Source organism: Acomys minous (genome assembly GCF_964271855.1).
Source record: "Acomys minous genome assembly, chromosome: 2".
Classification (NCBI taxonomy): Eukaryota; Metazoa; Chordata; class Mammalia; order Rodentia; family Muridae; genus Acomys; species Acomys minous.
This window is the reverse complement of record NC_140484.1, coordinates 39,035,720-39,063,555: the sequence shown is the minus strand read 5'-3', so window position 1 is coordinate 39,063,555 and position 27,836 is coordinate 39,035,720. Positions and strand designations below refer to the sequence as shown.

The 27,836-nt window shown below is 38.8% G+C and overlaps 1 protein-coding gene across 1 annotated transcript in view; it reads left to right on the top strand.

Annotated features, from left to right (window-relative positions):
* LOC311593044 (aldehyde dehydrogenase 1A1) overlaps positions 1-25,032 on the top strand; it is a 40,580-nt gene extending 15,548 nt beyond the window's left edge. Inside the window, exons 3-13 of the mRNA XM_084774072.1 lie at positions 2,428-2,568; positions 4,540-4,669; positions 6,426-6,487; positions 7,283-7,411; positions 8,795-8,908; positions 12,138-12,240; positions 13,964-14,148; positions 16,120-16,284; positions 18,997-19,154; positions 21,504-21,578; positions 24,465-25,032. Of these exons, the coding sequence (XP_084630198.1) occupies positions 2,428-2,568; positions 4,540-4,669; positions 6,426-6,487; positions 7,283-7,411; positions 8,795-8,908; positions 12,138-12,240; positions 13,964-14,148; positions 16,120-16,284; positions 18,997-19,154; positions 21,504-21,578; positions 24,465-24,537 (1,335 nt within the window). The 3' untranslated portion in view covers positions 24,538-25,032. The remainder of the gene's footprint in view (positions 1-2,427; positions 2,569-4,539; positions 4,670-6,425; positions 6,488-7,282; positions 7,412-8,794; positions 8,909-12,137; positions 12,241-13,963; positions 14,149-16,119; positions 16,285-18,996; positions 19,155-21,503; positions 21,579-24,464) is intronic.
* The last annotated feature ends 2,804 nt before the right edge of the window (positions 25,033-27,836 follow it).

The following is a 27,836-nucleotide window of genomic DNA, read 5'->3' as shown; positions in this document are numbered from 1 at the left end:
TTAGAAAAATGTCTTGTAAAATAAAACAATGTCCAAATATAAGCAAAATATATGATCAACACAATACTTAAAATATACATTGTTCTTAATGGAGCAAAGCAATAACTATACATATTTAATTCCACAAATTCATTATTATTCAAAAAATTGGCACTGGTGTGTAAAATAGTGTAGCCAAAGAATATCAGTGTGTAGTTTTAAACACTGACTTGCTCAAACCGGTATGTATTTCTAAAAAGGTTCTTCCTATACCATTCATAAATGCAGACTGTCCTTGATTTATACCAGTTGGGCTGGTAATGTTATAACTTGAAAACAATACACATTCAACAGAAACTGGGCATTTTGTTTTGACAATCAAACGTTTTCTAAGCTTATGATTTGCAGTACAGTTGTCTCCTGGGATACTGGTGGGGCTTCCCATAAGCCCCACAATCCTGTGGGTAAGCCACCAAGTCCATGTCCCACAGCATACTGAATTCAACACATGAAATGACATATCCAACACTCAGGAAAGAAGACAGTCCATATCAGGTCTTTAAGTTAAGCTCTGATGTGCATATGTGCCTAAGTGCATATGTGATGGGCACTGCAAGCATTTAACATATAGAATTTTCAGGCAGGAAGATCTGTACTATGAATTTGTTTTTCTGTCTCAGTTTTCAGATATGTAAGCCTTGGATGTACTATAGAATATTTTTTTGAGCAAAGTGATATTGATTTGGCTTTCCATGCCAAATGTGACGTTCAGATAAATATAAGCCATTCAAAAATATTGGGTAATTTGCTTCCTGCTATTCTAATTTTCAAGATGGACTCAGTCTCCTACATAGAGATGTGATCAACTAGCCTGTATGATTTTTGGAGTTTCACACAATACCAGTCTTACAGATAAAATTTTAAAAATTAATTACATTTAAAATATTTATTTGTGAACTATGTGTATGCATACACACATCCACACACAAACATACGCACATGTGTTTGTACAGGTGTCATGCATTCAAATGAAGGTGAGAGGACACTATGTTGGAGATGGTTCTCTCCTTCTATCCTGTGACCCCAATAATGGAACTCAGGTTGTAATGTGTGGCAGCAAGGGCCTTGACTCTGTGAACCATCTCTCAAAGCCATGTTATATTTTAATAGTTGTTACTTTGTCCTACCTTAATTTCACACCGAGTACTTTATTTGAAATAATGTTCTCATACGTTTATACAGATTAGCTCATTTTCATTCCAAATAATATTATGGGTCAAATTTGTTCCTCATTTTACTGATAGAGACAATGCAGCAAAGCGAAAGAGCTCATGGTGAATTGGTGAATAACCTAAAGCAGTCAAGTGGATTGCACAGGGAGGATGGCTAGCTGTGTATGTCTTGCTGTGCGTTGTATTGCATTCTTTTGCTGATGGGGAGAAAAGTATTTTGGCAACAGTTCAGGGTGTTGGCTAACAAATATTTTCTGTAGCCTCTGGAGATTCTACAGCCTACCCACTCTCAAAACACTCCTAATAAAAAGTGAATAATAACTTTGCTGTTACTATAAATTACACTCATTCCTTTTGTGTGGGAAGAGTAAGTCAGAGTTAGTGGAGCCAGTCTATAGGAGGATGGGTCTGAGTGCTAGTTACTTTTCTTACCTGCCTTACAAAGTAGCTGACAGACACAACTTTAAGGAAGAATGATTTATGTTGGCTCACAGTTCCAAAGAGTACAACCCATCAAGATAGTGAAGGCAAGGAAGAGAACAAGATGGCAGGGCTGAAATGCCAGGAATCCTTGTGTCTCACTGGACCAGGATGCAGAAAGAAAGATCTAAAGATGCTACTGGATCCTGACACAATCCATGTGCTGTGCCACGTGGCTCTATATCTGCCCTTCAGTGTCTGTGTCCATAAGGTCTCACAACCTCTTAAAACTGAACTGACCCCTGAGTGACAACTGTTAGAACATTTGACTTTATAGTTAACATTTCACAGATAAGCCAATACACTATGTATATGGTAAGCCCTCATTTTCAGTTGGATATAATGTGAATGTACCCAAATTTGGTACTTTAGCTCCTAAATTGGAAAAGGAGATAGTCTCCTTTATTTCTGAATCAAATGAGCTAATGTGTATAATTAACTAGAACATTATTTCAAATAAACACTTGCTGTCCTGTTATAATAGAATGAAGTAAAAACTATTAAAACATATCATATCTGTTCTAGAAGTTTAACTATTTGGTAGATAATTGGAGCTTATTCTAAATATCATTCAAGAGAAACCATTCCAATACAGTGTGGCACAGAGTGAGTGGAATATTCTAGATTTTGGGCTAAAGGAGACCTAGTTCCTGTTTGTGAAGACTATGTTCTAGTTGATGAAGTTGTGGCCCCTGTAGTCATTTGAACGTAATGAATTGAATTCACTGATTTCCAGGCAGATGTCGACAAAGCTGTGAAGGCTGCACGACAGGCTTTCCAGATTGGCTCCCCATGGCGCACCATGGATGCTTCAGAGAGGGGGCGCCTGCTGAACAAGCTGGCCGACTTAATGGAAAGAGATCGCTTGCTGCTGGCTGTGAGTATTCTCCAACAGCAACAAGAAGATACAGAGGAGGGTTCCCAAGAGCACTCGCTGGCCAGACAGTGTGGTTAAGAGCACAAATCGAACATCCATTCTGTCCTCTAGGACTTCTTAGAGTCCTTAACATGGTCACCCATCCCTCTAACAATGTCCTTAATTTTTCAAACCCATTGATACTAAAGACTTTTAGGAGAAGACTCATGAATCTGTTAAAAGTGACAAAATATTGCTCTAAAATACATCTTATTTATCTCGAGCCAACATATTTTTACAGCAGCTTTCTCCTGCCAGATGTCTGTCCATTCACAATGTTATGACAAAGAGAAGCAATTTTTGTTTTCACAGGTGTAAAAGAGTTAACAAAACCAACTCCAGGTTTAATATTGAATAAAATCTTGCTTCTGTTTTGGGTGGTATACTTCTTTATATCTGTGAGTAGATATGTCAGTATAGAATATGGATGTGAGTATATTTTCTTGTCTTCTGAGTCTTGTGTTTCAGTAAAGCCAACAGAAGAACAACATGGTCTCCAGTTAGACTTCAAACTACATTCTATTTTCTTCATTTTACTGGAAGCATTCTTTGTAAAGAATACCCTTTTCTCAAATATGCTGAATTTTCCAAAATATGAAAAAAATAAAATTAATAGCTGTTGCAATAAAGTCACACCATTCTCAATGTTCTATAGAAAGAGAGCAGTTTTTCAAAACTTGGCTTCTCTCATTTGTCTGTGGAGTGAAAAGTGTTAATTGCCCTTGTCAGCTTGAAAGATCACAGAGAATGAAGAATTGACATACGAAATCACATGAGTGTAGAGTCTGAGGGAATAGACAATATAAATTGGAGAAAGAGGAGCACTAGTGACAGACCGACCACCTTGTAGAATGTACGATCTCAAGAACTTTATAGTCAACATGAAAAGAGAAAGGATAAAAGACACTACAAGCCCAGAAAGTATGGAACATTATTGTGTGACTATGGAAAGAGTTGTGACCATGTTGCCTACACAGCAGGATTGTCAGTGAAAACTGCTGAGGAAAATCCATGATGAAGGAGGTAGGAGTTACACTGGGGTGAATAGACTTTCTCTTTGAGGAATATGAAATGGCTGGTCAGCCATCGAGAATGGTCACACATACTGAATTGTCTCTAGAGTTGCATGGTAAGGGCCATCTTGTTGGAACTCCTATATGACAGGGAGACCAGAAGTCATTTTCCCAGATGCATACCTGTGAAATTGTGCCTATTGCTTAGACATTACTTAGTTGGAAGGAAATCAGATTGTGACAGAAAGAGCACAGGCACAGACAGCCAGAATCTTACTATCCCCCGCAACCTGGATCTTGTTATGTGGCCAGAAGCAAGTTATTTGACTCTGTTTTTAAAAACTGTGGTTGAGTTAAGATGATTTGAGGCTCCTTATAGTTACAAAGCTCTCTTGCAATTTGAAATATTGACTACTGAAAATATAGACCACATATACTTTTAATTGATTTTTTATTCTTACCACTTTCCACACATTTATAAAATTGATGCTGGTCATATCCATCCATACCTACTTCCTATCTGCCCTTTACTGCCCCCATGCCACCTACCACCTACTTGATACCTTCTTTTTACTCCTATGAGTAAACTTCTGAATCTAATTGTGCTGTTCATATGTACATTGAGCATATGGTCATTCATTTTTATTTTAAATTATTTCATGTGTATGGATGTTTGGTTTGTATGTGCATCTGTGCACTAATAACTGCTCTCCAAGGCCATAAGGAGGCATACTATCACATGTGACTGGAGTTATAGATGCTTGTGATCTATCATATGGGTGCCGGGAATTGAACTAGGTCTTCTGGAACAACATCCCATGATCTTAACCACTGAGCCATCTCTCCAGCTCCATCCAGTAATCGTCTTAGTCTACTGTTCTTGTGGCAATTATTGACTGGGTTTCTGTTGGTTTTTCAGACAATGGAAGCAATCAATGGTGGGAAGGTCTTTGCCAATGCATACTTGATGGATATAGGAGGCTGCATTAAAGCATTAAAGTACTGTGCAGGCTGGGCTGACAAGATCCACGGTCGAACAATACCAAGTGGTAAGTATATTTGGGAAAATAATGGGCATGGAGTAGAGGCAAGGCTACTATTACAGAGAATATACTTTTAACTTTTGAAAAAGATGTCAAACAACAAGGAAAATTATGTTCTCCTTGACTTTGAATAAGCACATTTCTGAAGAAGGATATTTTATTAAACAGTCAACATTTTTTCAAGATATATATTATTTTATTAATTTGTTCTTGTTACATCTCAATGGTTATCCCATCCCTTGCCTCCCTCCCATTTTCTCCTTATTCCCCTCCCCTATGACAGTTCCTGAGGGGGATTTCCTCCCCCTGTATATGCTCATAGGGTATCAAGTCTCTTCTTGGTAACCTGCTGTCCTTCCTCTGAGTGCCACCAGGTCTCCCCCTCCAGGGAAAATGGTCAAATATGAGGCACCAGAGTACGTGAAAAAGTCAACATTTTTAAAGTAGTATTTATTAATTATGTATAAAACAAAACTATGGAGAATACAGAGAGCATTAAAGTAAGAAAATTATCATAGATTCAATTAAAAATGCAATTGAGGTGTCTAAGAACTCAAACTGTTCAAAGCTGGCCACTGAAATTACTTATTTCTGCTTTGTTTCCATAACAACACACTAATATCCTTCCTATAACAATTTTTTAAACATATGGTCCAGAAACAGGCAAATATGCTACTCTGTGCCCTTTTAAATTCAGTGTATTAAAAGCAGACTATTTTATATTAATGTGTTTCAAAACCGCAAAGTAAGATGACACGATTTTTTCTAGCTGACTTACGAAGTTTACATGGAAGTGCTTGTGCAAGTATTATCAGTGTGCATATAGCAGAGAGACACATGAAAATATTTCAATTGAAAAAGGAATCAACTTGGGAGTGTATTGGAGGCTGAGTTTCATGTCTCTAACTATAATGATGTCAGTAACTCAGTCCTCTTCCAGGTCAGTCCCTGCTGCGCACTCCCAATCTCCTAATCTAAGTGGAGGGTGCAGTGTGAGAGGTGGTCAGCCGGAAGTTAGAGATAAGAACAAGAACAACAGAGCTCCCATGACTGGAGTTGCTTTGTGGCTCTTACTCCACTCTTAGGAAACATAGATGAAGCTGTTTAAAGTACCTGTGGGTCTTAACAAGAAAGAACTTGCTTTGGTAGCAGTAGGCTCCTGTGGAAGCCAGAACAAAACACAGAACAACAAAATTCCCAGGGAAACCACATCAAAGAAGAGTTGGTCAAACCCAGATGGAAAATGCCATGTTTCCCTTCAGACATGTTTTTGTTTGTTTTTGTATTTTTCTTAGATTACAAGACATTGCATTTGTGTTTCGTACATAATAAAAAAAAATTTTCAAGTCACCAAGAAAGTGTTTACAATTTTACTATTTATATCATTTACCATTTTAAAGGTTCATGCTTCTAGATAATTTGAGATGGTGGAAGCATTTGCACGTGGCTCAGCCCTTACTCAGAGAGGGTCTCACCTTCTGGCTCCTTTCTGCACCACTCTGTTAACAGGATGATGTGAAGGCAGCCATTTTTAATACAAAGAATGAAGTTAACTGTCTGTCAGATCTTTCCCCTTCTTGTCACTTAGTTTCTTGTACTTCAGTCTTTAGATTCAAATTACTGTGTGAGGGCTCCATTATTTATGTCATTTAATCTTGTAGCTAGGATCTTTTGTTTCCCTTTTGCTATTTGTATGGCTCTTTTCCCAGCCTGTCATGCCTACACAGCCTTTAACGAGTGATACATCTACTCTGTTTTCCAGATGGAGACCTTTTCACTTACACAAGACGTGAACCTATTGGGGTGTGTGGCCAAATCATCCCTGTAAGTTCTCCATCATGACTCCCAGTGGGGAAAATAAAGAGCCAATCCCATTGGTCTTGTGATGAAGTCTGTTCCCACACTAGTGAAACTTATGTGATGGTTTGTGTGTGAAATGAATTCAACAAGCATGGTGACCTGAAGCTCATCGTCCTCTACCTGAGCTTCTTCCCTATGAACTAGCTGGTCCAGAAACCTCTCAGTGTTCTGTTGTAGACTTTGAGGACATTTCAATGTTAGCACATAAGTGTTGGCTACAGCTGTGCCATGTTCTGCTTTCATGAGCTGTGCTTTATAAGTATATGACAAAGGTTCATCATGGCTCATCTGTGTTGTGACTCCACTTCAGTGGGACACAGCTGGGCTTGCCACCTCCAGCATTTCTGTCTCCTCCTTGAGACTTCTCACCATGGACAGTAGCAGCAGCAAGATTTTAGTTAGGTAAATTCAATAAATGGCCTTTAGGGAAATATAGGGAGGGGGAGTTATATCTTTTATTTATCACACTTCACATGTTTAATTATGTACAAAAGCATGAAATAATGTCTTCCTTATATAATAAGGATTCAAAATAACAGGACTTGATTAAATTTGGGTGTGTTTTCCTGTCCCCTTTTATGTGTTTAGTTTAGAACATTTGTCATTTACTAGTTGCTTTTAGCAAGGAACCTAAGTGAGATGTGCCTGATAAGTAGATAGATCTTATAAGTTTTTATTTAACATCTTCCAAGGCATGTTGTTCCAGAAACTGTGGTTTGGGACAATATAAAGACTCTGTTGTTCAATTTTGCTCTCTAGTGGAATTTCCCATTGATGATGTTCATTTGGAAGATCGGCCCCGCCCTTAGCTGTGGGAACACGGTGATTGTCAAACCAGCCGAGCAAACTCCTCTCACTGCTCTGCACATGGCGTCTCTAATAAAAGAGGTGAGTTTCCTGAGCCTAAACATGCTGGCTAATGCAGGGTCCCCAGTTGACCTATGGTCTCCTTCACATGGACTGTGAGCTTTGCTATTCCTATGTGGCTCCTGCCTGGCCATGCGGGTAACAGCTGCAGAGCTGCGGGCTGGGACAGCACACATGGGTCTCCCACAGATCCGTGGCTTATAGCTCAGTCACCTTGTAACCTGTTACTTGTGTTGCTCCTGTCTGATGGACACAATACAGTAGGAAATTCAGCATTCTTTCAAATGTTAAAAGATTTGTTGACACTGCAGCACTCGTAACGAGCTTGGTTGCTTCCGGAAATTCCTTCCACTATTTAGTTTTAATAAGGCTGAAGCTCTGAAGGCACTGTGATAATATGCTTGCTGTGATATTGCACCCATATGCAAAGAATATACACAATTATCCATATTCACTTGTCTATTATAGATTTTTCATTTTCACTCCTGTTCAAAATGCAGAGTGCATGACACTTTTATGTAATTAAGCAAAAGGTATGATTTCATCTCTTTAAAAGAAGTTAATGAGTTTTGTCCTGCATATCATATCAAAAACTCAAAAGGGCAACTTAGAATTTTGAAAAGTGAAAATATCTTTAAGACATTTTTTTTCACGCTGGGCACAGTGGCACACACCTGTTAGCCCAGCACTCTAGGAGGCAGAAGCAGGCAGATCTCTGTAAGTTCAAAGCCAGCCTGATCCACAAGGTGAGTCCAGGACAGGACAGGCTACACAGAAAAACCCTGTCTCAAAAAAAAATATTTTTTTTTTCATTTCAAACGAAATTTACCAAACGAAAATTACCAAAATTTGTCAAAAATGAGGCATTTTTGATTCAAATATCATGAAATTGTAATATGATAAATATCAGGCAGTAGTTCTATCTTTGATGCTTTTGGTGCTCTCAGAATCGTTCTGCCACTTTCTGTGGAAAGGCGTAGCCTAGGTCATGTATCACTGATCAAACAATACCACCAGGGATTGTAACTTAACTGTACTGCCAAAAAAGTCAACAGTGAAAAATTGAAAACTTGACCTCCTTTTAGGTTTTCTGGACATGTACTTTATCACTCTTCCTTGGATCCTGTTTCAATAAGTTCCCCCTTTTGACATTTGGCATAGCTAACCACTGGGACTCTGAACTGTGGTTGAGACATTTGGCTTTGGAAGAAAGTATTGCTCAGTAATATCATCTTTGAGTACATTTTTTTTCAGGTCTAAGAAAAGAAATAGTAATAATAAAGAGTAAATACCTGAGTGAAATTCTCTTGGTAGAAAACCTCATGAGGTTAGAATAAGAAAGCAGCTCCAAACGTGTTCTCACCCTGCTGTGAACTAAAGTCTTGATCTGTTGACCGCTTGTAGGCAGGGTTTCCTCCTGGCGTAGTGAACATTGTTCCTGGTTACGGGCCCACTGCAGGGGCAGCCATCTCCTCTCACATGGACATCGACAAAGTGGCCTTCACGGGATCAACACAGGTAGTGCCAATCTCTGAATGTCTAATCTCCTGTAAGAACAAGATGTTCCCTGAAGCTATTTCTCAGCCAACACTTTTAAAATAAAAGTTGCTTCCATAATTTGTAACTTATGTCTCTCAAGCCCAAGTGGATGAATTTAGGAGAAAAGAAAATACCTGTTGCTAATTTAGGGAGATTACAATTTTCAACGTGTTTATTACCAGCTTTTAGAAATGTAACCCCTGAGCCAGTCACACTTTCTTTGTTTTTCATGGACGGTAGAAAAATAGTACATGGTGGAAAAATCTCTGGTTGAGATATGGTAGGAACAAAAATAAAAATAAACTTGTATTCAGGATTTCCTACAGGAGAAAAAAGAAGATGGGAGAATATCCAGCCTATGCTGATAACATCCATAATGGCAATGCTATAGGCTGACATCATAGCAGGGAAAGAAAAGACTGGCAGAGAGAATTCTGAGGTTTCCTACCCATTGCAACAGGGAATCCATGTGCATTTCTGGGTTCAAATCTATGCTCTCTTTTTCAGTCCATGTTTGCTGATGCTTTCTGGTCCTGATCCCCACAGCAGCATGAATGCTAAATTGTCTTAACTGACCCTGATCCACACATGTTTTGAGGGCTCTTTATATGCTCCCAAAAAAAGTAATAATTAAAAGATCAGGCAACATATTGGCTCAAATTCCAATCTAGCCCTCTAAGTACCATGCCAAATTTGAGTTTCTTTATTTGAAGAACACAAGGATGGTAATTATTGTTTTACTGTAACATCTCTTCTACATAATAAAAGTGAGAACAGGTAGAATAAGACAGTTAACACTTCTTTGAGAAATGACCTTAGTCACTATCATTAGTTTTCCCATGTTTTGGGTTGTGGGCATCGGCTCCTCTCACCTGACCCCCAAGTGTTCCCACAATGCCCTGGTGCTTCTCTCCTACTAACCTTAACCCTGAGTTCTAAGGAAACTATGAATCAAACAATGTTTCCATCCGTGTCCCCACTGTCTGGGATTCATAATCAAGAGCGTGTGTGCCCTTGTGGATTTATCTCTTTCTCTTGCTTGGGTAGACTCAAAGACTCTTTTGTTTGGGATTAGCCAGAGGATGGTGTACAACTACTTCTAAATAACAAAATAAGGACAATATGATTTTAACAGCCACAGAGAGTGAAAATGACATTAGTCCAACACAAATGCTCTGTGGAAACTTCTCCATTCTCAACTTTTGTTACCTGACATGTATTAAAGGTCCCTGAACCATTTTTTTAATCCAGAGACTAGAGATAGATTGAATTTTTCATAGTCACAACAGTGAAAACAGCCTAACATAAATGTAATGTAATTTAGACATTTAGAATTTTAAATAATTCTTTTTTAATACAATTGTGGCCACACAGTGTACAACACATTTTTCTGAACACTGGTCATCTCTGTTTCACACAGAATGCACCAAGAAATGAACAGTTTAGATGTTTGCCTTGATGAAAGTCCTCTTCAGGAAAACAATATTTTACTTTATCAAAGTAAGGGAATAAAATCATGGGATAAAAATTACTTATTTGTTTTCTAATAAAATTCACATGAGCTTTACAATGTTTACCTGAATATTCAATATTCATATATATATATATTATATATATATATATAAAATAGTTACTCCTCACTCACATTTCTAACCAGCTTTCCAATTCATTCTTTTGCCATGTGTAACTTTAAGAAATTTCTTCTGCTCTTACTGCCTTAACTAAGACAAACGTTAACAGACATTTTCAACTATCCTGACTGGGCAACTTAAAAAGGATAGCATTTGTTATACAGAAAATAGAAACATCTTAAATGAAAATAGTCACCAAAAAACTGTACTACCAAGTCCCCACGTGGTGGCACACACCACTATCCCCACTTGGAAAGTGAGGCAGGAGGGCCACAGGGTCGAAGCCAGACTAAGCTACAGAGGGATTCGTTGTCAGAAATAAAAGGAAGGAAGTCCGTCACATGAAAGACAGGAAGGGAAGACAAACCTCAGGCAGGGCTTCCCTGGGACCTGACTACTTTTTCTTCATTTCTATTCATCTAAGAGTTTACTTGACTTACAAAATAGTTAATGAAATGGATTTTTAGTAGAATGATCATCTTTTCTGCAATGCATAATAGCAAATGCAGCATCCCCATAGACATTATCTCCACACTCTGATGAAGAGAAACTTTTCATTAAAATCCAACTTATAGAATACCACAGGAAACTCACAGGATAAAAGAGGTAAAATATATTGGGTACCTCTAGACAACAAGCTGAAGTTCTTTTCATTACAATGCAGTCTTCATGTATATAATGAAGTACAAGTCATTATAAAAGCTGGATTTAAAGATGGTAAACCAGAAATCTTGTTTAGAAAATAACCTTCAATGGAAGGGATCCAAAAAGAGAAAGAAAAATGGAATAAAGGCCATGTCTTCTTTTATATGAAGGAACTATAAATTAATGAAAAAACTAAAACGGCAGGATTGTAGCCAAGGGCAAGCAGAGCACAGAGCTCAGAGCCAGTGTCTTTTTCAATGTCCGCTGTGCAGTGATGTGCATAGGTAAAACAGAAGCAAAGCACCAAGGAGCTAACAGCGGGGATGAATCAAAATCTACCAACTATGAGCAGACCATGATAAGCACACAGGGAAGGAGAAAACGGCAGTCTGTTGGGAAAGGTTTTGCAGATATGCAGGATACCATTTGGGGAATCCTAGAAGTGTTTTCATGTCTTTCTGGAGAGCAAGGAAAAAGAACTATGCCCATCAAGAGTCATCTGAGAAGGACTCAAGGAGAATCTGTGCCAAAAGATGAGCCCAAACAAAGAAGTACAGAGTTCTCTAAATGTCACTAGAAAGATGAGAAGTCAACACATGAGGTGTTTGGGGGATACTTCTGATCAGATGCAGAGAGGAAGTTCTGATGAAGATGAAAAATAACTTCTTGTCTGCCCACACATCAAGGCAGCTCTCACAGTTACGGTGTCTTCTCTCCTGCCCGTGAGCATTTTCTGATTAATCTTGTATTTGCAGGATTAATGGTAGAGGCTTTTACATCTGAAGGTGCCAGATTCTGAACAGCACCATTTAATGGTTCTTCCAAATGAAATGGAATGGTAGCACAGCTTTCCTATTGACTGAAAGCATTAACTTGAAACTATGTACAGAAGAACACACTAAACCTCCTCCTTTGCCATGTTTGGATTTCAGGTTGGCAAACTAATCAAAGAAGCTGCAGGGAAAAGCAACCTGAAGAGGGTCACCCTGGAGCTTGGGGGAAAGAGCCCTTGCATCGTGTTCGCGGATGCTGACTGTGAGTACAAATCCTCTGATAGCATCTCACCTTCCTCCTCCTGATGCCTGGTGATGTCACAGGGTCACCTGGAGTCTTACAAGTGACTTTGCTTCAAGGGAAAAGAAATTAAGTAGAGTCCATAGTAACACTGGAAACCTTAAATTGTTGCATGGTGTAAAATGAAACACAGATAAGATTTTGTCCTGAGTTGAAACAGATTGCTACTTTGTAGTGGCAATGTGAGGTAGTACGAACAGTCTGTTTTTGTTAATTCTATATCTTTAATTGTGTTGAGTACATGAGATACCTAAAAGATATAGAGCCAAAAATAACATATAGAGTGGGCAGTTTTACATTTGCTTTCTGCCTTCACTCAGTATATGGAGATAGCCAGAAGAATATTATACCTGTTAAAATATTTTCTCATTTTCTGACTAATGTTAGTGAAGTTAAAATAAATTTAGTCATTTAGATTTGACTCCAGCCATCATGTTCCAAATTGTCCTGATTTTACTACAGAAGAAATCTCAGGTCACTTCCTAAATAGAAGTAATCTCATAGAAAACCACGGTCAAGCATTCCTTTGCCTCTTCCTTCGATCGTTGCATAATTATGAGACTATAAACACAAATGGCATGTGGAATTTGCCCTTGTCATTGCTGTAATCCTTACTGGAGACTTAGAACACACTTCCTGGTTACGATCCAACACAGGGCAAAGCGTAGTTTATCACTCTGGCAGCTCTCCTCACCACAACTGAAGCAGTTATGACTGGCTCGCCAATTGACGCCCATTTCTACACTGTTGAATAGAATCTTTCATCTCCCTCATTTCAAAAATTCTCCCTCCCTGACTCTGTCTCTGTGTCTCTGTGTCTCTGTGTCTCTGTGTCTCTGTGTCTCTGTGTCTCTTTCGGTCTGTCTGTCTGTCTGTCTGTCTGTCTGTCTGTCTGTCTCTCTCTCTCTCTCTCTCTCTCTTTCTCTCTCTCTCTCTCTCTCTCTCACACACACACACACACACACGCCTTTCTTTTCATTAGACAATATTCTAATAAAAACTATAAATGTATTGTACTACATAAACAGCAATGAATTTATAGGCATGCATGACATAGGCTTTAGATAGATTTTGGAATTGTCTTGCCTGGAATAAGATTCATATGGTCAGTGATGATTCTGAGTACTAATGGGTTTTGTTGTTTTCATAAATATAAATTTTCTCACTGATCAAAGTATATGAATGTCTTGAAATTACTTAAAGCAACAGATACTTCAGATTTCATTTTTTTATATAGTTAAAACCTGAATCTAAAAGTTGTCATAAAATCTTCATCTTTAAAAAGAGTTATAAAATTGTTTGTATTGCTATTTTTCTTATAATCAAATCTGTGTTCTTAGTAAAGTCTGTGTGAAGACATACTAGGTTGGCACCTCTTTCCAGATTCTTTTTGTTGTTATTATTTCATTGTAAATAAAAAGATCACCAAGATTATTTTGTCACCTGGCTTCTAAGAAGTGGAATATATTGAATCTATGTTTGCTTAGTGATTCTTCTTTTTACCATATCACAATTTTTCATCTGAAGAAAAAAATCGATTTTAAATATTTATTTGGATTTAGACATTGTGCATGTGTGCACACAATGTGCACACACATGCATACATGTGCACATACATATGTGTGGCATATATATTTATGCTTTATAAAATACTTCTTCTCCAATGTAAATGTTTTATTTGCAGTGGACATTGCTGTTGAGTTTGCACACCAGGGAGTATTCTACCACCAAGGCCAATGTTGTGTAGCAGCATCCAGAATTTTTGTTGAGGAATCAATTTACGATGAGTTCGTAAGAAGGAGTGTTGAGCGAGCTAAGAAATATGTTCTTGGAAATCCTCTGAACTCAGGAATAAATCAAGGCCCTCAGGCAAGTATACAATAAAAATACAAGCATTTTCAGCACAAGAATAAAAAATCCTACTCAGAACTAATAGAGTTCATTTTATGGCTTAGCTATGGACTTCGTTGTTGGATATTATTACCTTCATTTCATTATATAAAGAAGCTAATTCCCAGTAGAAAAGAAGTCATTCTGTTTTGTGTTAACCAATTTTTATAGGTCTAGAAATAGATTAGGAACAATACTGGGAATTATACATGGAAAGGTCTGAGGAGATGTCCCAGTGGATAAAGCACTTACACAAGTGTGAGGTTCAGAGTTCAAATTGCAGTACCCACTTGAATGCGTGGTAACCAAAATTCAACCTCAAAGTTCAGGAGATAAGGCAGAGATTTTCCAAGGCAAGATGGACAACCAATCTTGTAAGTTCTGGGTTCATAGAGACAGCCTATCTAGATAAATTGACTAAGAGTAGAAAGTTAGAGTAAAAGTAAAAGCACCTGATGTCAACTTCTGGCTTCTAAACACATTACACTGTCGTATGTGCAAATGCACGCACACCACATACACATATACACAAGAAACAAAAAAAAAAAAGGAAAATTGGGCAATATTATCAATTTCTTGATTTCTTCAATACGCATAATTTTTGTTTTCTATTAATTCTTAGACCTCTTGGAGATTGCTATATATTTCTCTCATTCCTCTCTCATAGCCAGTCTTTCACTGCAGCCACCACTCTACAAATATAAGTAACAGAGCACCCTCTGAATCATCTGCAGGGTACCGAATCTCTCTCATATAATGATTAGATAAGGTTTCTTGACAATCATGGTTTTTAGGCTTCTGAAAATTTTCTCTTTGCTATCAAAAGGCACTGTGGGTATTTTTCTGTGTAGCTAGGTCAGCTGTAAATATGAATATCTTTGTCTATCTGACTCAAAGAAACAATTTTCCTCTCACACAGCTTTTGTTCAACACAGAAAAACAAAACAAAACAAAACCCTGGCCCTCCATATTTAGTTTCTTGGTTTGTGATTGTTCCGTGTGTGTGTTTGTGTTTGTGTTTGTGTGTGTGTGTGTGTGTGTGTGTGTGTGTGTGTGTGTGTGTGTGTATGAATACTGCCACACTTCAGGCTAGCTGTTTGCACCAATGATATGAAACCTAAGAGTTACTCAATTATTCCCTCCCTCAACTACGAAAACTGGGATAATAGGAAGCCCACGCATCTCAGCAAGTGGATTGACTGCTAAGTGATTCTCATTTGTCAGCCAGATTTCTTCTGGTCTCTTTTTTTAAAATTATTTCTCATGGAAAATATTATTTAAAACATAATCTGTGACAACAATCTTATTATTTAGACATGATCTATTTCATGGAGCAGAAAGATATTAAGTACTTCTTATTAGAAGCTGGAACGTAACATATGAATTGAATGAAACAACATCCCAAACTGATTATACGTGGTATAAAAGGGCAGCCACACCAGTAGACAGGACCCAAGAACAGGCAGATTAAATCTATGAAGAATACGGATCCCCTACAATCAATCAAAAGTGTCTGCTTCCACCGGACCTGAATCAAAGTCCTCCTTCCTCATCTCTCCATTATTTCAGTAAGGGCTGGCTTTCCAGGCGTATGTGCTAAATCATTAACAGACTTCTTTCAAAGTGAGTAAATGACAGTTGTATAAGAGCTCCATATATTTCCACTTCCACTTTGACAATTGCTGAGCTTATGTAACTGTACTGTTTGCAAAATCTAAAGCTTTCTTTCCTAAAAATTCAAAAACCAAAAAAACAAAAACCAAGAACAACAACAAAAAAAAACCACACACACACACACACACACAAGAATCAGCAGAGTGGGCTGCACCTCTTCCTGGTGTTTCAAAGTGTCAGACTTAGCAGAGTATCCTGGAGGTCAGGAGCCTCATCTTCATTATACCTTTATGGTTTTCATTCCTTTTCCTTTTCCCTGTGGTTTCTTTCAACTAGATTGACAAGGAACAACATGATAAAATACTTGATCTCATTGAGAGTGGGAAGAAGGAAGGAGCCAAGCTGGAGTGTGGTGGTGGACGCTGGGGCAACAAAGGCTTCTTTGTCCAGCCCACGGTCTTCTCCAATGTTACTGATGAGATGCGCATTGCCAAAGAGGAGGTAAAGCTTCTACGTGATTCTGTGTTTTTCATGTTCTCTGTGTGTAAGATGTGTGTTAAAAGATTATTAATATATAATGTGGAATTATTATTTTAGTGAAATTAGTGGTATAACCAGCTTTATACCCAAATAACCACACAGAGAGACCAGGATCTGCTTAATTAGCCTACAGCACAATGCTGCGCAATAACTACTCCCTCCTAAACCTCCATGCTAGTAGTTTCCTCCCATTCTGTTTTCCTACTTTATACCTGATTTATCATCATCTCCTAAGCCCAGTTCATTTTTCCTGGTGTCTCCTGGTCTCCTCATGGCTCCATCCTCTCCTTCCTTCCTTCTCTTTCTCCTCCCCTCACTGGATCAGGATGTCCCACCCTATTCTCTGTTATTGCTCAGCATTGGCTAGTTTGTTTTTATTGACAATAGAGAAAACAAGTAGTAACATGTTTACACAAACTTGTGGCAGGAGATACTTAGAATAAACATCACAGTGTGATGTCCTGATTGAAACCGGATAGTGGGATAGAGGAATCAGCGTTTGAACGAACAAGGGTAAACTGTACACAGTTCACAAGAACATTATGCTCTGACAGCTCTATGTGTCCCTCTAAAGTCCTCAGCTCCTTGACCAACATTCCCAGAAAGTGCTTGACGATACAGTCTTAAGCTATTGATGATCAGTGCTAAACAGTAAGGGATCCAAGTGGCCTGCAAGAAGTTTCTGAGCAACACAGACCAAAGTATTACAACAGCTTTAATCACAGCCTTAGACGAATGGAAAAAGACCCTTTCATTTGTAAAAAGAAGAATAAATATACACGTACTGTGTTATAAATGCCAGGCACAGAACAACATATACTGAATGACCTCAGATATAGAAAAAACATAAAAATGTCGAACTCACAGGGATAGGATATCCTGGATTTATATGGAAAGTAAAGGTGAGGTCTGCAAAGTTGAATCTAAGTATTATCAGTAAAGATGGTACTTAGATGAACAGCATATAACTGAAAGAAACTGGCTTGTAATTAAAATGGTAAATAATATACATCTTGATTATGAAGGCTTTTTACTAATATGCAGAAATATGGACACTTGCCAGAGATAATGAAAGTGTTATGCACTAGAAAATACAGTGATCAACAACACACAATCATAATTTCCCCATTCAATAAATTTATATTCGTGTCCCTGATATGGCAGAGGGCCTAAGAGGTAATTTTCTTTACCTCCACAATGTCAACAAATAAAGAGAAAGGGGCATTATTCAGCTTTGCAAGAAGAAGAAATAAATATAAAGAACAGAAATAAAAACCACAAATGTGGATCATCCAACATACTTAGGTTGCCTGCATCAATTCACTCCTCAACTGCATTTGAATTCCTGTTCTTATTGGCCAGTTCTTCTTTGATTAGAGCTATTGTTCTTGTAGACCTTGATTAATGTGGGTAGGAAAGACAATAGAAACAATCTCCATTCAAGCAAACATTTATTGTGCTCCTATAATGTACTCGTTAGAATATCTCATTTGCTGCTTCGAAATAGGCACCTGGAGCCTACACTGCATCTGCTAAGCTGATGCAGCTCTGAGCAAACCTGTTCAGCCCTGCTCTACCTGCTTCCCATTTGCAATGTCCACATGGTCATGCTTCCCCCATGTAGGGTCATGACGGAGTGTAGAACCCCAGGATCCGCCCCGAGCCTGCAGGGAGTGGCCACTAACTGCCCCATACCACTCAAAGTGACTTGGAACCAGAAAACCATTTGACGCCTCTGTGTTTTTGCTAATCCATTTTCATACTTCCCAGGAAAGTACACTAACATTCCAAGAAACTGCTTTTATTTAATTTTGAGAACTATTGTATCAAAATACAAAAGCTTGAAATCTATGACAAAACCCAATTGTTTCTTCTTACCTCCGGGGTGAGATAGATAGCTGTGGGGGGTGGGGGGTGGGGGGAGCTTTTCTGACTAGATTCCAGCAGAAATGAAAGACGAGCTCATACTGGAATAATCAAGTTGAGATAATAGCCACTGCCAGGGACCTCAGGCTTTTAGTGGGGTAGGGTAGTTCCAGAGTTAGCCTTCTAGTAATGAGTCATTTTGTTTGGTAATGGTGTGTAGAAATGGGTGACGAAAAGCAATAACAACTGTGCTATGTTACACAATATTTATAATTATGAAATGATCCAAATACAGTAGAGTGGCTGACATTTAAACCAATGATACACTGATGTTTAAGGAATAAACACTGTTCTCAGTCACTGTCTATTCGTTACTCTTAGAGCAAAGGACTGATTTCTTGGTCTTACGTCTCGTGCAGTAACTTGGACAATGAAGAAAACTAGGCTTAAAGTTTAAAACGTTTCCAAGGAAATGACGCAGTTAGTATCTGATGTTCAGTCCTTACACTTTGTGCAGTTCTGTCTCAGCATCTAAGAGTAAACGCTGTCATAATGACTGGCGTCTATCTGCTCCACAAAGAGTGTCACACATGATCGCAACCTGTGTCCATGTCCACTGCTTTTGACCACCTGTTTGAGTTTTACCAATAGGTCTGACAGGAGAGACAATACCTTAGCCAACGTACAATGGTTCCTAGGGAAACATATGCAGTAGATGTAAAATATACAGTTAACCCATTTTTTTTGTTTTTTATTTTGTTTTGTTTTGTTTTTGTGTGTGTGTGTGTGTGTGTCATTCATGGGTAGATATTTGGACCCGTGCAACAGATCATGAAGTTCAAGTCCATAGACGATGTGATCAAGAGAGCAAACAATACCACCTATGGCCTAGCAGCTGGAGTCTTCACGAAAGATCTGGATAGAGCCGTAACTGTGTCTTCTGCTCTGCAGGCAGGGGTAGTGTGGTAAGTACAGCTGAAGTGAGGGGTGCCCTTCTTGCACCAGCCACATGGGAAAGGGGAGTTGACCTCCTCCAGAGCAGAATATTCCTTTGAAATCATCTGACCTACTAAAAAAGTAATCGTCTAATTGTTTTATAAAGCCAAATTAATTTTACCCAACTTTTTCAAGTTACTTGTCTGAAATACTTTATGGATGTTTACTTTGTACATTGTTACAATTGCCAGATTATTTCAAGGTACGTGGTACGATTTTAAACAATGGCAGTCAAAGGAGAGTTGTTTTCTTCAAGTTTAATTTTGCTAGACAATGTTTGGATGCCTTACACATTCTGAAAGTTATTATTGTTGTTGCTGTTGTCATTATTACTTCCCATAATGCTTTGCACATTCTAGGCATGTGCTCTATCCCTCAGCCCTGTCTCCAGATATATATAGACTGAAACTGGTCCAGGTTATCCTTGAACTTGTCATCCTCCTCCTCCGGGCTCAGGAAGAGCTGAGATTCTGTGTGTGCATCTCAGGCAAAGTGATATGAAGCTTATATATTAGATTCATACTCTGAGATTTTCTTTTCTTCTTTTTTTTTTTTTTTTGAGAGATGTCATTTTTTTTTTAGAAGAACGTAATAAATTTTACGAAGCAATTTCACTTTTGACCTAGTTTATTCTTTGATTTCTGTAGTTTAACTTAGAAGCTTCTCAGACTGTGCCTCTCAGACTGCAGCTTTGCCCAGGCAGCTCCACGCCTAGACTGCTTCCTCTCAGCCTTTTTCTCATCAAGCCTCCCCTCCCCCGGTCCCAGCAACAGCACAAACTACCCTCATTCTCTCTCCTAGTCCAGTTACGGAAACTCAGACTCAGAAAACCAGGCAGCTCCTGACTCGCTTGATAGCTTGACAGTCTTTTCCTCCTATCAAATTGAGAGTCATCAGTTAATTACTATTAATTCAAAATGGCAACGTGTTTCTTATAGTCATCATTTAAGATTACTTGAAAACTCCTACTTATTCACCCAAACATTATCTGCCATAAAACCAGGAACTTGCTTAGGTTACATAACTAATCAAGACCATGCAGTGGATAGCAGGGCGAGAGCCAGGCCTTCCACACACTCTAATAAGCCCTCATATATACATCCAGGTACACAAACATACATATTAAAAGCAAACAAACAAACAATTACACCTTTTACAGACAAAGCAGGCCAGAGCTGGAGAGTTGGCTTGTCAGTTAAGAGAACTTGCTGGTTTTGCAGAGGGCCCAGACTCAGCTCCCAGCACACAGACTGGGTAACCTCCTGGAACTGCAAACCTGATTCCAGATGACCTGACGTGTTTGTCAAACACCTCAATAATAATAATAATATATCTTGGGATTGACTCTTGGCATACCTCTTGTATAAAAAAAAAAGTTTTAAACTTTGATATAATATTATTATACAGTTAGTACTGAGCACCAGAGTTCAAAGTCTGCTGTGTCCTGTTTTGATTATTTATATTTTTCTGATACTTAATGAAAATTTTTATCACATAGTAAATATGACTATTGATTTAATATAGATTTTTCTATAATAGCATGTTAGTAAATTCAGATTTACTATATCACATATGTTCATCACTTACTGAAGGCTTACTGTATACCATAAACTTCAAATAGCATGTTGTCTGCATCGTCTGACAGAGTTCAACAGCCCCATAAAATACCATTTTCTCTAATATGAAACTAATTGTTTGCAGCCTGCAAAACTGCACTGTAGTCACTATTCCCCTCTTGTCCCAATCTTCTTTTGAGCCTCTCTTTAATTCTACACACATTTTTATAATGTGTTTCTCTATAGAAATGTTTAATTCTTTTTATACAATCTCATTAAAATTGCTAATGATGTTGAGTTCCTGACAACACTTTCGTGTAACAAATATATCAACCTATCAATGGAATAAATGAACTGTGTGTTATAACGCTCACTGTAACTGATAAAGAATGGTGATTTTAGCCTGCTAAATACGTAAGCATTACAGAGCCGACTACTGAGGGACAGCGGACAAATCCCAGTCTCCAGCAAAACAGACACCTCTCTTCATAACACACTGGATCTTCCCTCTATTGTAATTCAGACAAATCTTGCCTTATGGCTATTCACACTTATGCTACCATCTATTTATTTCTAGGTAAATATGTGTTTGCTTTCTGCATTTTAAGCTGCAACACTGCTTTTTCCCCCTTTTATCTCAATGAGTATATTGTACTGATAAGTGGGCTTTTAAAAGGAATCTCTTATTCTTTTCAGTCCCAGTTTTGTAATTATGAGATAAGTAAAGTATTACCTACAACGGCCTTCTCTCTTTTGTTTAAGGGTAAATTGCTACATGGTCCTGTCAGCCCAGTGCCCCTTTGGTGGGTTCAAGATGTCTGGAAATGGACGAGAACTGTAAGTAAAACTTTGGGTTACAAACATAATTTTTATGAAAATGATTTCCACTCCCAAGAGACTGATCCACTTCCAACACTTTAAATCAAGTATGCCTGTTTTCTTCCTCAGATTTTTTTTCTGTTTGTTTTGGTTTAGTTTTTGTTGTTGTTGTTTTTGTTTGTTTGTTTGTTTTGCTACAGAATAACATTTTAAATTTTGGAAGTCCGAAAGTGCAGAAAAACAACAGCAGAAGTAATACACTTTATTAAGTTCTTACTGTCCATAAAAGACCATGCTGCTCCACCTCGGCAGCTCAATTGTTGCCTGCTTTCAGGATTACCCATGTAACTAGAACTCACTTGGGAAACATTGCCACAAAGTAAAAGGATAAACTGATAATCTAGAGATTCATTTAAATAAATATGGAAACACTCAAGGCATTTGAATATAGCAGTGGAATGAATTAAATTTGCTTTATCCGAAACTATTAGGCTTTTGGTGAAGTCTACCTAAAACAAACAAACAAACAAAAATGTGCGTGTGTTAAACAAGGCACTTGTTCTGAAACATCTCCAGAGAACTACTGAAGTGACTATCTCAAATGACCCATAAGAATTAGATTCTGGATTATTCTTTAATCTTACTATTCAGGAGGCAAAGGCAGACAGCTTTCTGTGATTTCAGAGCCAGCATGGCATAAACTGAGTTCTGAGCATCCGGGATTATATATTGAGATACAGACCCTCTGGGACTACACAGTAAAGCCTTAGCTCAAAAAAAAAGAAAAGGAAGGAAGGGAGGGAGGGAGGGAGGAAAGAAGGAAGAAAGGAAGGAAGGAAGGAAGGAAGGAAGGAAGGAAGGAAGGAAGGAAGAATTGTGGTTCCCAATGTGGTCAGTGGTAATCTAAGAAGCCCAAGCCTTGTGTACTGAATCTGTGGTCAGATCTGACGCTGGAACAGGTTAAAGTCCAAGATCTAGCTCTTTGTAATCCTACTCACTTCACCTTTGTTTTCTTATTTCACCTGGGAATGTCCCAAGTTTAATTATTCTCTGTACTTCACAGGCTGTTTCTTTCTCCTGTCAATGAGAGAGAGAGAGAGAGAGAGAGAGAGAGAGAGAGAGAGAGAGAGAGAGAGAGAGAGAGAGAGAGAGAGACAGAGACAGAGACAGAGACAGAGACACAGAGAGACAAGAGAGAGAATATTTATTCTTAAACACTGTGTTTAAAACAAGAACTAGAATGAATTTTTATTTTGCTTGATTGTATCTGTCAATTTCAGCAGTTTCCTGAGACTTTGTTAAAGGTAATTTCTAGGCACAGAAGGAAAGCAGACGTGACCTGCTGCTAAAACCTTCTCAGGTATCCTGCAGCCTGTGGTGAGCAGCCTGAGCAGCATGCAGAAGTTTAGTGGAAACACAGTCGCAGGCTGCATCCTGGCCTGCTGCATGAGGCTCAGCAGCATGTGAGGAAAGCCCAGTTGATTTGTGCAGTGAAAATTCAGAAGCACAGAACTAGTAAAGTGTAAACTTCTTGAGCTAATAAGAAGTGTAATCCGATGCTCCTGTGTCCTGGCTTGCAAACTGTATGTGCACAAGATTGCTAAGGGTGTCAGCCTCAAGGTGACCACAGTTACACAGGACTGCAGCTCTAAATACAGGGAAAAGCAACTTGGTCAAGATCGTGGCTTAATTTATCTACCTCTTTGAGATAAAGCACTTATTAAAATACTATCTCTTAACAGAATTTAGAGAGCTAAGTTGAAGCCCTTTAATTACTGTGAGAAGCAATCTCACTGAAGCATTCAAGAAGTATTTTCATCTTTAATTACCCACAAAATAATCAGTATAAGAAGATTATGTTTCTAAGGAGAATAAGACCTCTTCTGCATACACAAGAGAAGGGCATAGGGAATAGGGCTGGTAAAGAGGGACCAAAATCCGGCTCCTCTGCAAACCTGTGTGTGCACAAGTGCTATGATATTAAGAAAAATCATATGTGCATTGCAGTTTTATATCTTCTCTCCAGAGCAATGCAAAGCATAACTGAGTGCAGCCCTCATAGTGCGATCATCATCCCCCAGGTGGAAAGAAACCATCATTTCCAAAATTGGTGTGGGACAAACCCTGAGTAAAAGTCACTGCTGTATCACTGGCACACTTGTCCCAGCTGATGTTCTCGTGTGGTTGCCATGAAAGTTTCTTAAATGTTTCATAGCGAGTTGATTATTAGAGAAATCCAGTCTCTGCTAAAAATCCCCAAAGCCTGAATGAGGACAGTCTTTAGTTTCTTTCCTCCTTAAATTTAGATACAGTCAATCCAAAATATAGAAAACTCCACCAAGAAAGACTAGGTGGTTGGTTGGCTCAGAATCAAAACATCCCGTTGCCACTACTGCTTCAGAAGAACAGCCCACCCTGTATGAACGTGGATTTGGGTCATTTGCTGCCTGCTCACCTCTCTGTGACAGTGCAGATGGTGAGCACAGGCTCCAGTGCAGCTGCTGGCTTATCCTGCTGCTCTTCACTGACCATACAGTGCAATGGGAACAACACCACCTTTACTTATTGTCTGATGGAATCTGCTCAGGCTGACTTGTGTAATGGTCATATGGTCAAGTAGATTGACGGTAACAACGGATAGCTTCTCTGAAACTAAGCAGAGCATATAATCCTTTAAAATAAAAGACAAGCTTAAGAATATTTTTCTCCACTGTAGAGTTTATGTTTGGTCATAAAGGTATGTTCAGCCAGCAACCATGTGAGCTACTGTGTAGTCAGTGAACCTTTTACATTGCCCCTCACCAGATAAGCAAGAAAGCACTTGTACTAAATTACCAGGAATTGCATTTGACTTTCACTGCAGTGCAGAATCATGTTTACCAGCAATTTTTCTTTCCTCTCTAGGGGTGAAGAAGGTCTTTATGAATACACTGAGCTCAAGACGGTGGCAATGAAAATATCTCAGAAGAACTCATAAAGCAGGCAGCAGAGCGAGGAGAGCCTCTCCACAGTGACCACACATCTCCTATAGTCACCAGTGCAGTGGTGTTCGACTAGTTTCTTTTTGTGTTGATTTCTTAAACATAAACAGTTCGCTGGCATTAACCTCATGCAAAGAAAACATGTAGCTTAACCTGAAAGAATCATTAGCCTTCTAACATGTGATCCCAATTCTTATCCCAGACAGATTTAGGTGCAAGCTCTCTGCAACTCTATCATGATCGCTGCTCTGCACTGTAGCTGCTTGTCTAGATTATTCATTTGGTAAGGAGGACCAGTCCTGATTTAAACTCTTACCTCAGTGACTCCTTGAATTACTCAACATGCATAATAACTGCAGAGTAAGCTGCTCTGTTCCTGTGGCTATCCCCTGAGTGTTGTGAACTGGTTTCTAGAATGCCATGCCTGCCTGTCAAGTGAAATACCTAGCTGTAATTAGAATGCAACGCTTAATAAAGGCACTCTTGCATGACTTTGTTTACCCGGGAATTATTTGGGTATAAGTTTGGGTTATGGTGATAAACTCTACTGGTCAGTCAAAAGCGCTATTAAATTCAATAAATGCATGCGGCATCGAAAAAAAAAAGCTATCTACTCCTCCTCAAAAGTGTAGGGGAAAATGCACTTTTCAGAACAATTGGTATATGTTTGAGGTGAACATAATCAGTAACTGATAATCATTACTGAATGCCTTCAAGGTTCTGAGAAGGTGTAGTGTGCCACTATCACTGTTGATAACTGTAACACTTAATAACTGTTATCACAGGGTGGTTTACTTCTGGAAAACAGACACGTGTTCCCTGGCATAGCAGGAGAAAGGAGTGTGTAATGGAAAGGAGGCTTTCTGAAACCCCGAGTTCGGTGATGTGCAAAGAGGCAGAAATGAAGTCTGAGGGAACTGGAGATGGCTTCATGAAGAAATTCTACTAGATCTGAATGTTAACAATGGACCATTTTCAGTGCATAAAAGGAAGGGCATATCATTGTGAGGACTGGTCATTGTAGAAGAGTGGCCACATTCTATGCACGATGATCTTCTGCATAGTGAACATATATTATAGATTCAGAGAAGTCCTCCAGCTGCTTAGTTTTGCTTTATGATGACATTTTCCAAAAATTTGTTTTGGCAACTTCGCTCGCCTCATTTAACAGCAATGCACACTCAGGAGCCTTGTTAGGAGGTGCTCTTCTTGCAGTGGCAACACTGGAGCTGAAGGAGCGAGCCATCTCAGAGTGAAAGGAGCCTCTGAGGTGATGCGCTCTGTGTAAAACTCACAGCCCCCACTCCCATTATGCCCTCCAATGAGGACCTTCTCATTCTGGCCTGGGCTACCACGTAGAATGCAAAGTGGGTTCAAACAAAATCAAAAGATATATTTGAGTGTCGGTGTATGTATTTGAAACTGTCCTTAGTTCGATGACTTAAATTTGAGGTTAGAACTATCTAGATCAGCCCATTCCAGATTCTGATTACAAATAAAATAGCTTATCATTTGTGTGTGTCAAAGCCCCCACCCCACCCCCCCCCCCGGCAGTGACGTTATGACACCACTAGCTGTCCTCACACAGCAGTGTGACAATCAACAGTCAGAAGCTCCAGAGGCCTGAAATAATTGCAACTCCAACTTTGAGGTCTTCAGACTTATATGAACGTATTAGTTTTTACCATCATTAAAATTATAGTGTAAGATTTGCAACATAATTACTGCTATTTTGAAATCTGGAGAAATGGTAGTCTTGGGGGGAAAAAATTAAAGGTATTTGATCACTGAAAGCAAAAAAGTAATTTGAATTACAGAAGATGAATTTATTTTCCTAAGCCAAAAATAATTCTTATATTTTCACTGGATGGGTTTGAGTCGTGGGTAAGTATGTCAGTCAGCAGGCTGTCCTGTGAGCCCTGAGGCCAGGCAGCCTACCAGAGCACTTCTCATCTGTCACAGAAGATACCTGGGCACAGAACAAGACAAAAGCCAGAAGCAGGTTTCAATATTTGAAAATTAAATCTTCCTTGTATAAATAAGATAGTACAGGATTAAACAAAAACCTTTCTACTTTGCACTGGCTTCTCCTAAGTGTCTAGACTTTGTATGCCATTAATTGTATGAAAACCATACCAGCAATAAGTCTTAAAACATTGAAAAGTTACAGGTTTTCTTAATAATTTATGTGTGGTCAATTTTATGAAGAATTTAGCTTTACTTTTATAAATATGACTTTGTTGTTCGCAATGTCTATACAATAAAGAGATTTTCATCTCCAGACATACCAAGCTAAGTCGCAGAAATTGAAATTTACTATCCAGGTTTTAGATTCAGGTTTTCAAATGTTTAGTCCTGCAATTTGTTTATATTTTCCATTTTGTTCCTTTTTTATCTTCTTCATTTAAAAAAATATGTATGCTTCTGGAACTACTTTTGAGATAGCCAGATAAAAATGTGTGAATGGTGGCAGCTACTTTTTTTAATAGCAACATAAAACAGAACTGACTTAAGGTCAAGCTTTTAGCTATTTCTTCCTATAATTCATTTAAAAAGTGATTTCCTCAAAGCCCCTTTGCCTAGCAGTGAGTCCCCTCCCTGTCACTTTACCTGTTTTATCACTCCTTTTATCTCATGATCTCCCATAGCCTAGTTTTTAATGTGTTGGATATTTCATTGTTGAAATTCACCCACACCAAAGCAGTTCTAAAGCAAATTTCTAAGACAGTTCTTCAATTCTGGTACATCCCAGAGGGCAAAATTGTTCTCAACCACAACCATGTAGGACAAGCCTAATCACTGGAAATTCAGATTTCTCACCCACATAGTATCTACACCAAGACAAAAGCAGAGCTCTCACACCTACCCATGCTTGCAGTGTTTAAACATTTCCTGAGATTGCACTACATGCGTCTGCTTTTTACTGAAGGCTGACATGTCACGCTAAATGATTTCACTGAAGTGTTAAGAGTGATGATTGGCTTCTTTTTGAAACATTATTTACTCAAAGATTCACCAGTCCTAAGAAATTATTGAGAGGAGAGTGGGGACTGCCTCTAACATGAACTCTGGTGCCCATGATTGGATCACTGCCCCTTGGTGGAGCGGCCCTGTGAGGACACAGAGGAAGGAGATGCAGGTTATCCGGATGAGAGCTGATAGGCTGTGGTCAGACAGTGAGGGAGGGAGGACTCCACCTGTCAGTGGTCAGGGAGAGGGGAATAGAGTGGAAAGGGGAGAAGGGTGGGAACAGGAAGATAAGAGCAAGGTTGATTAAAATTGGGATGTAATATGA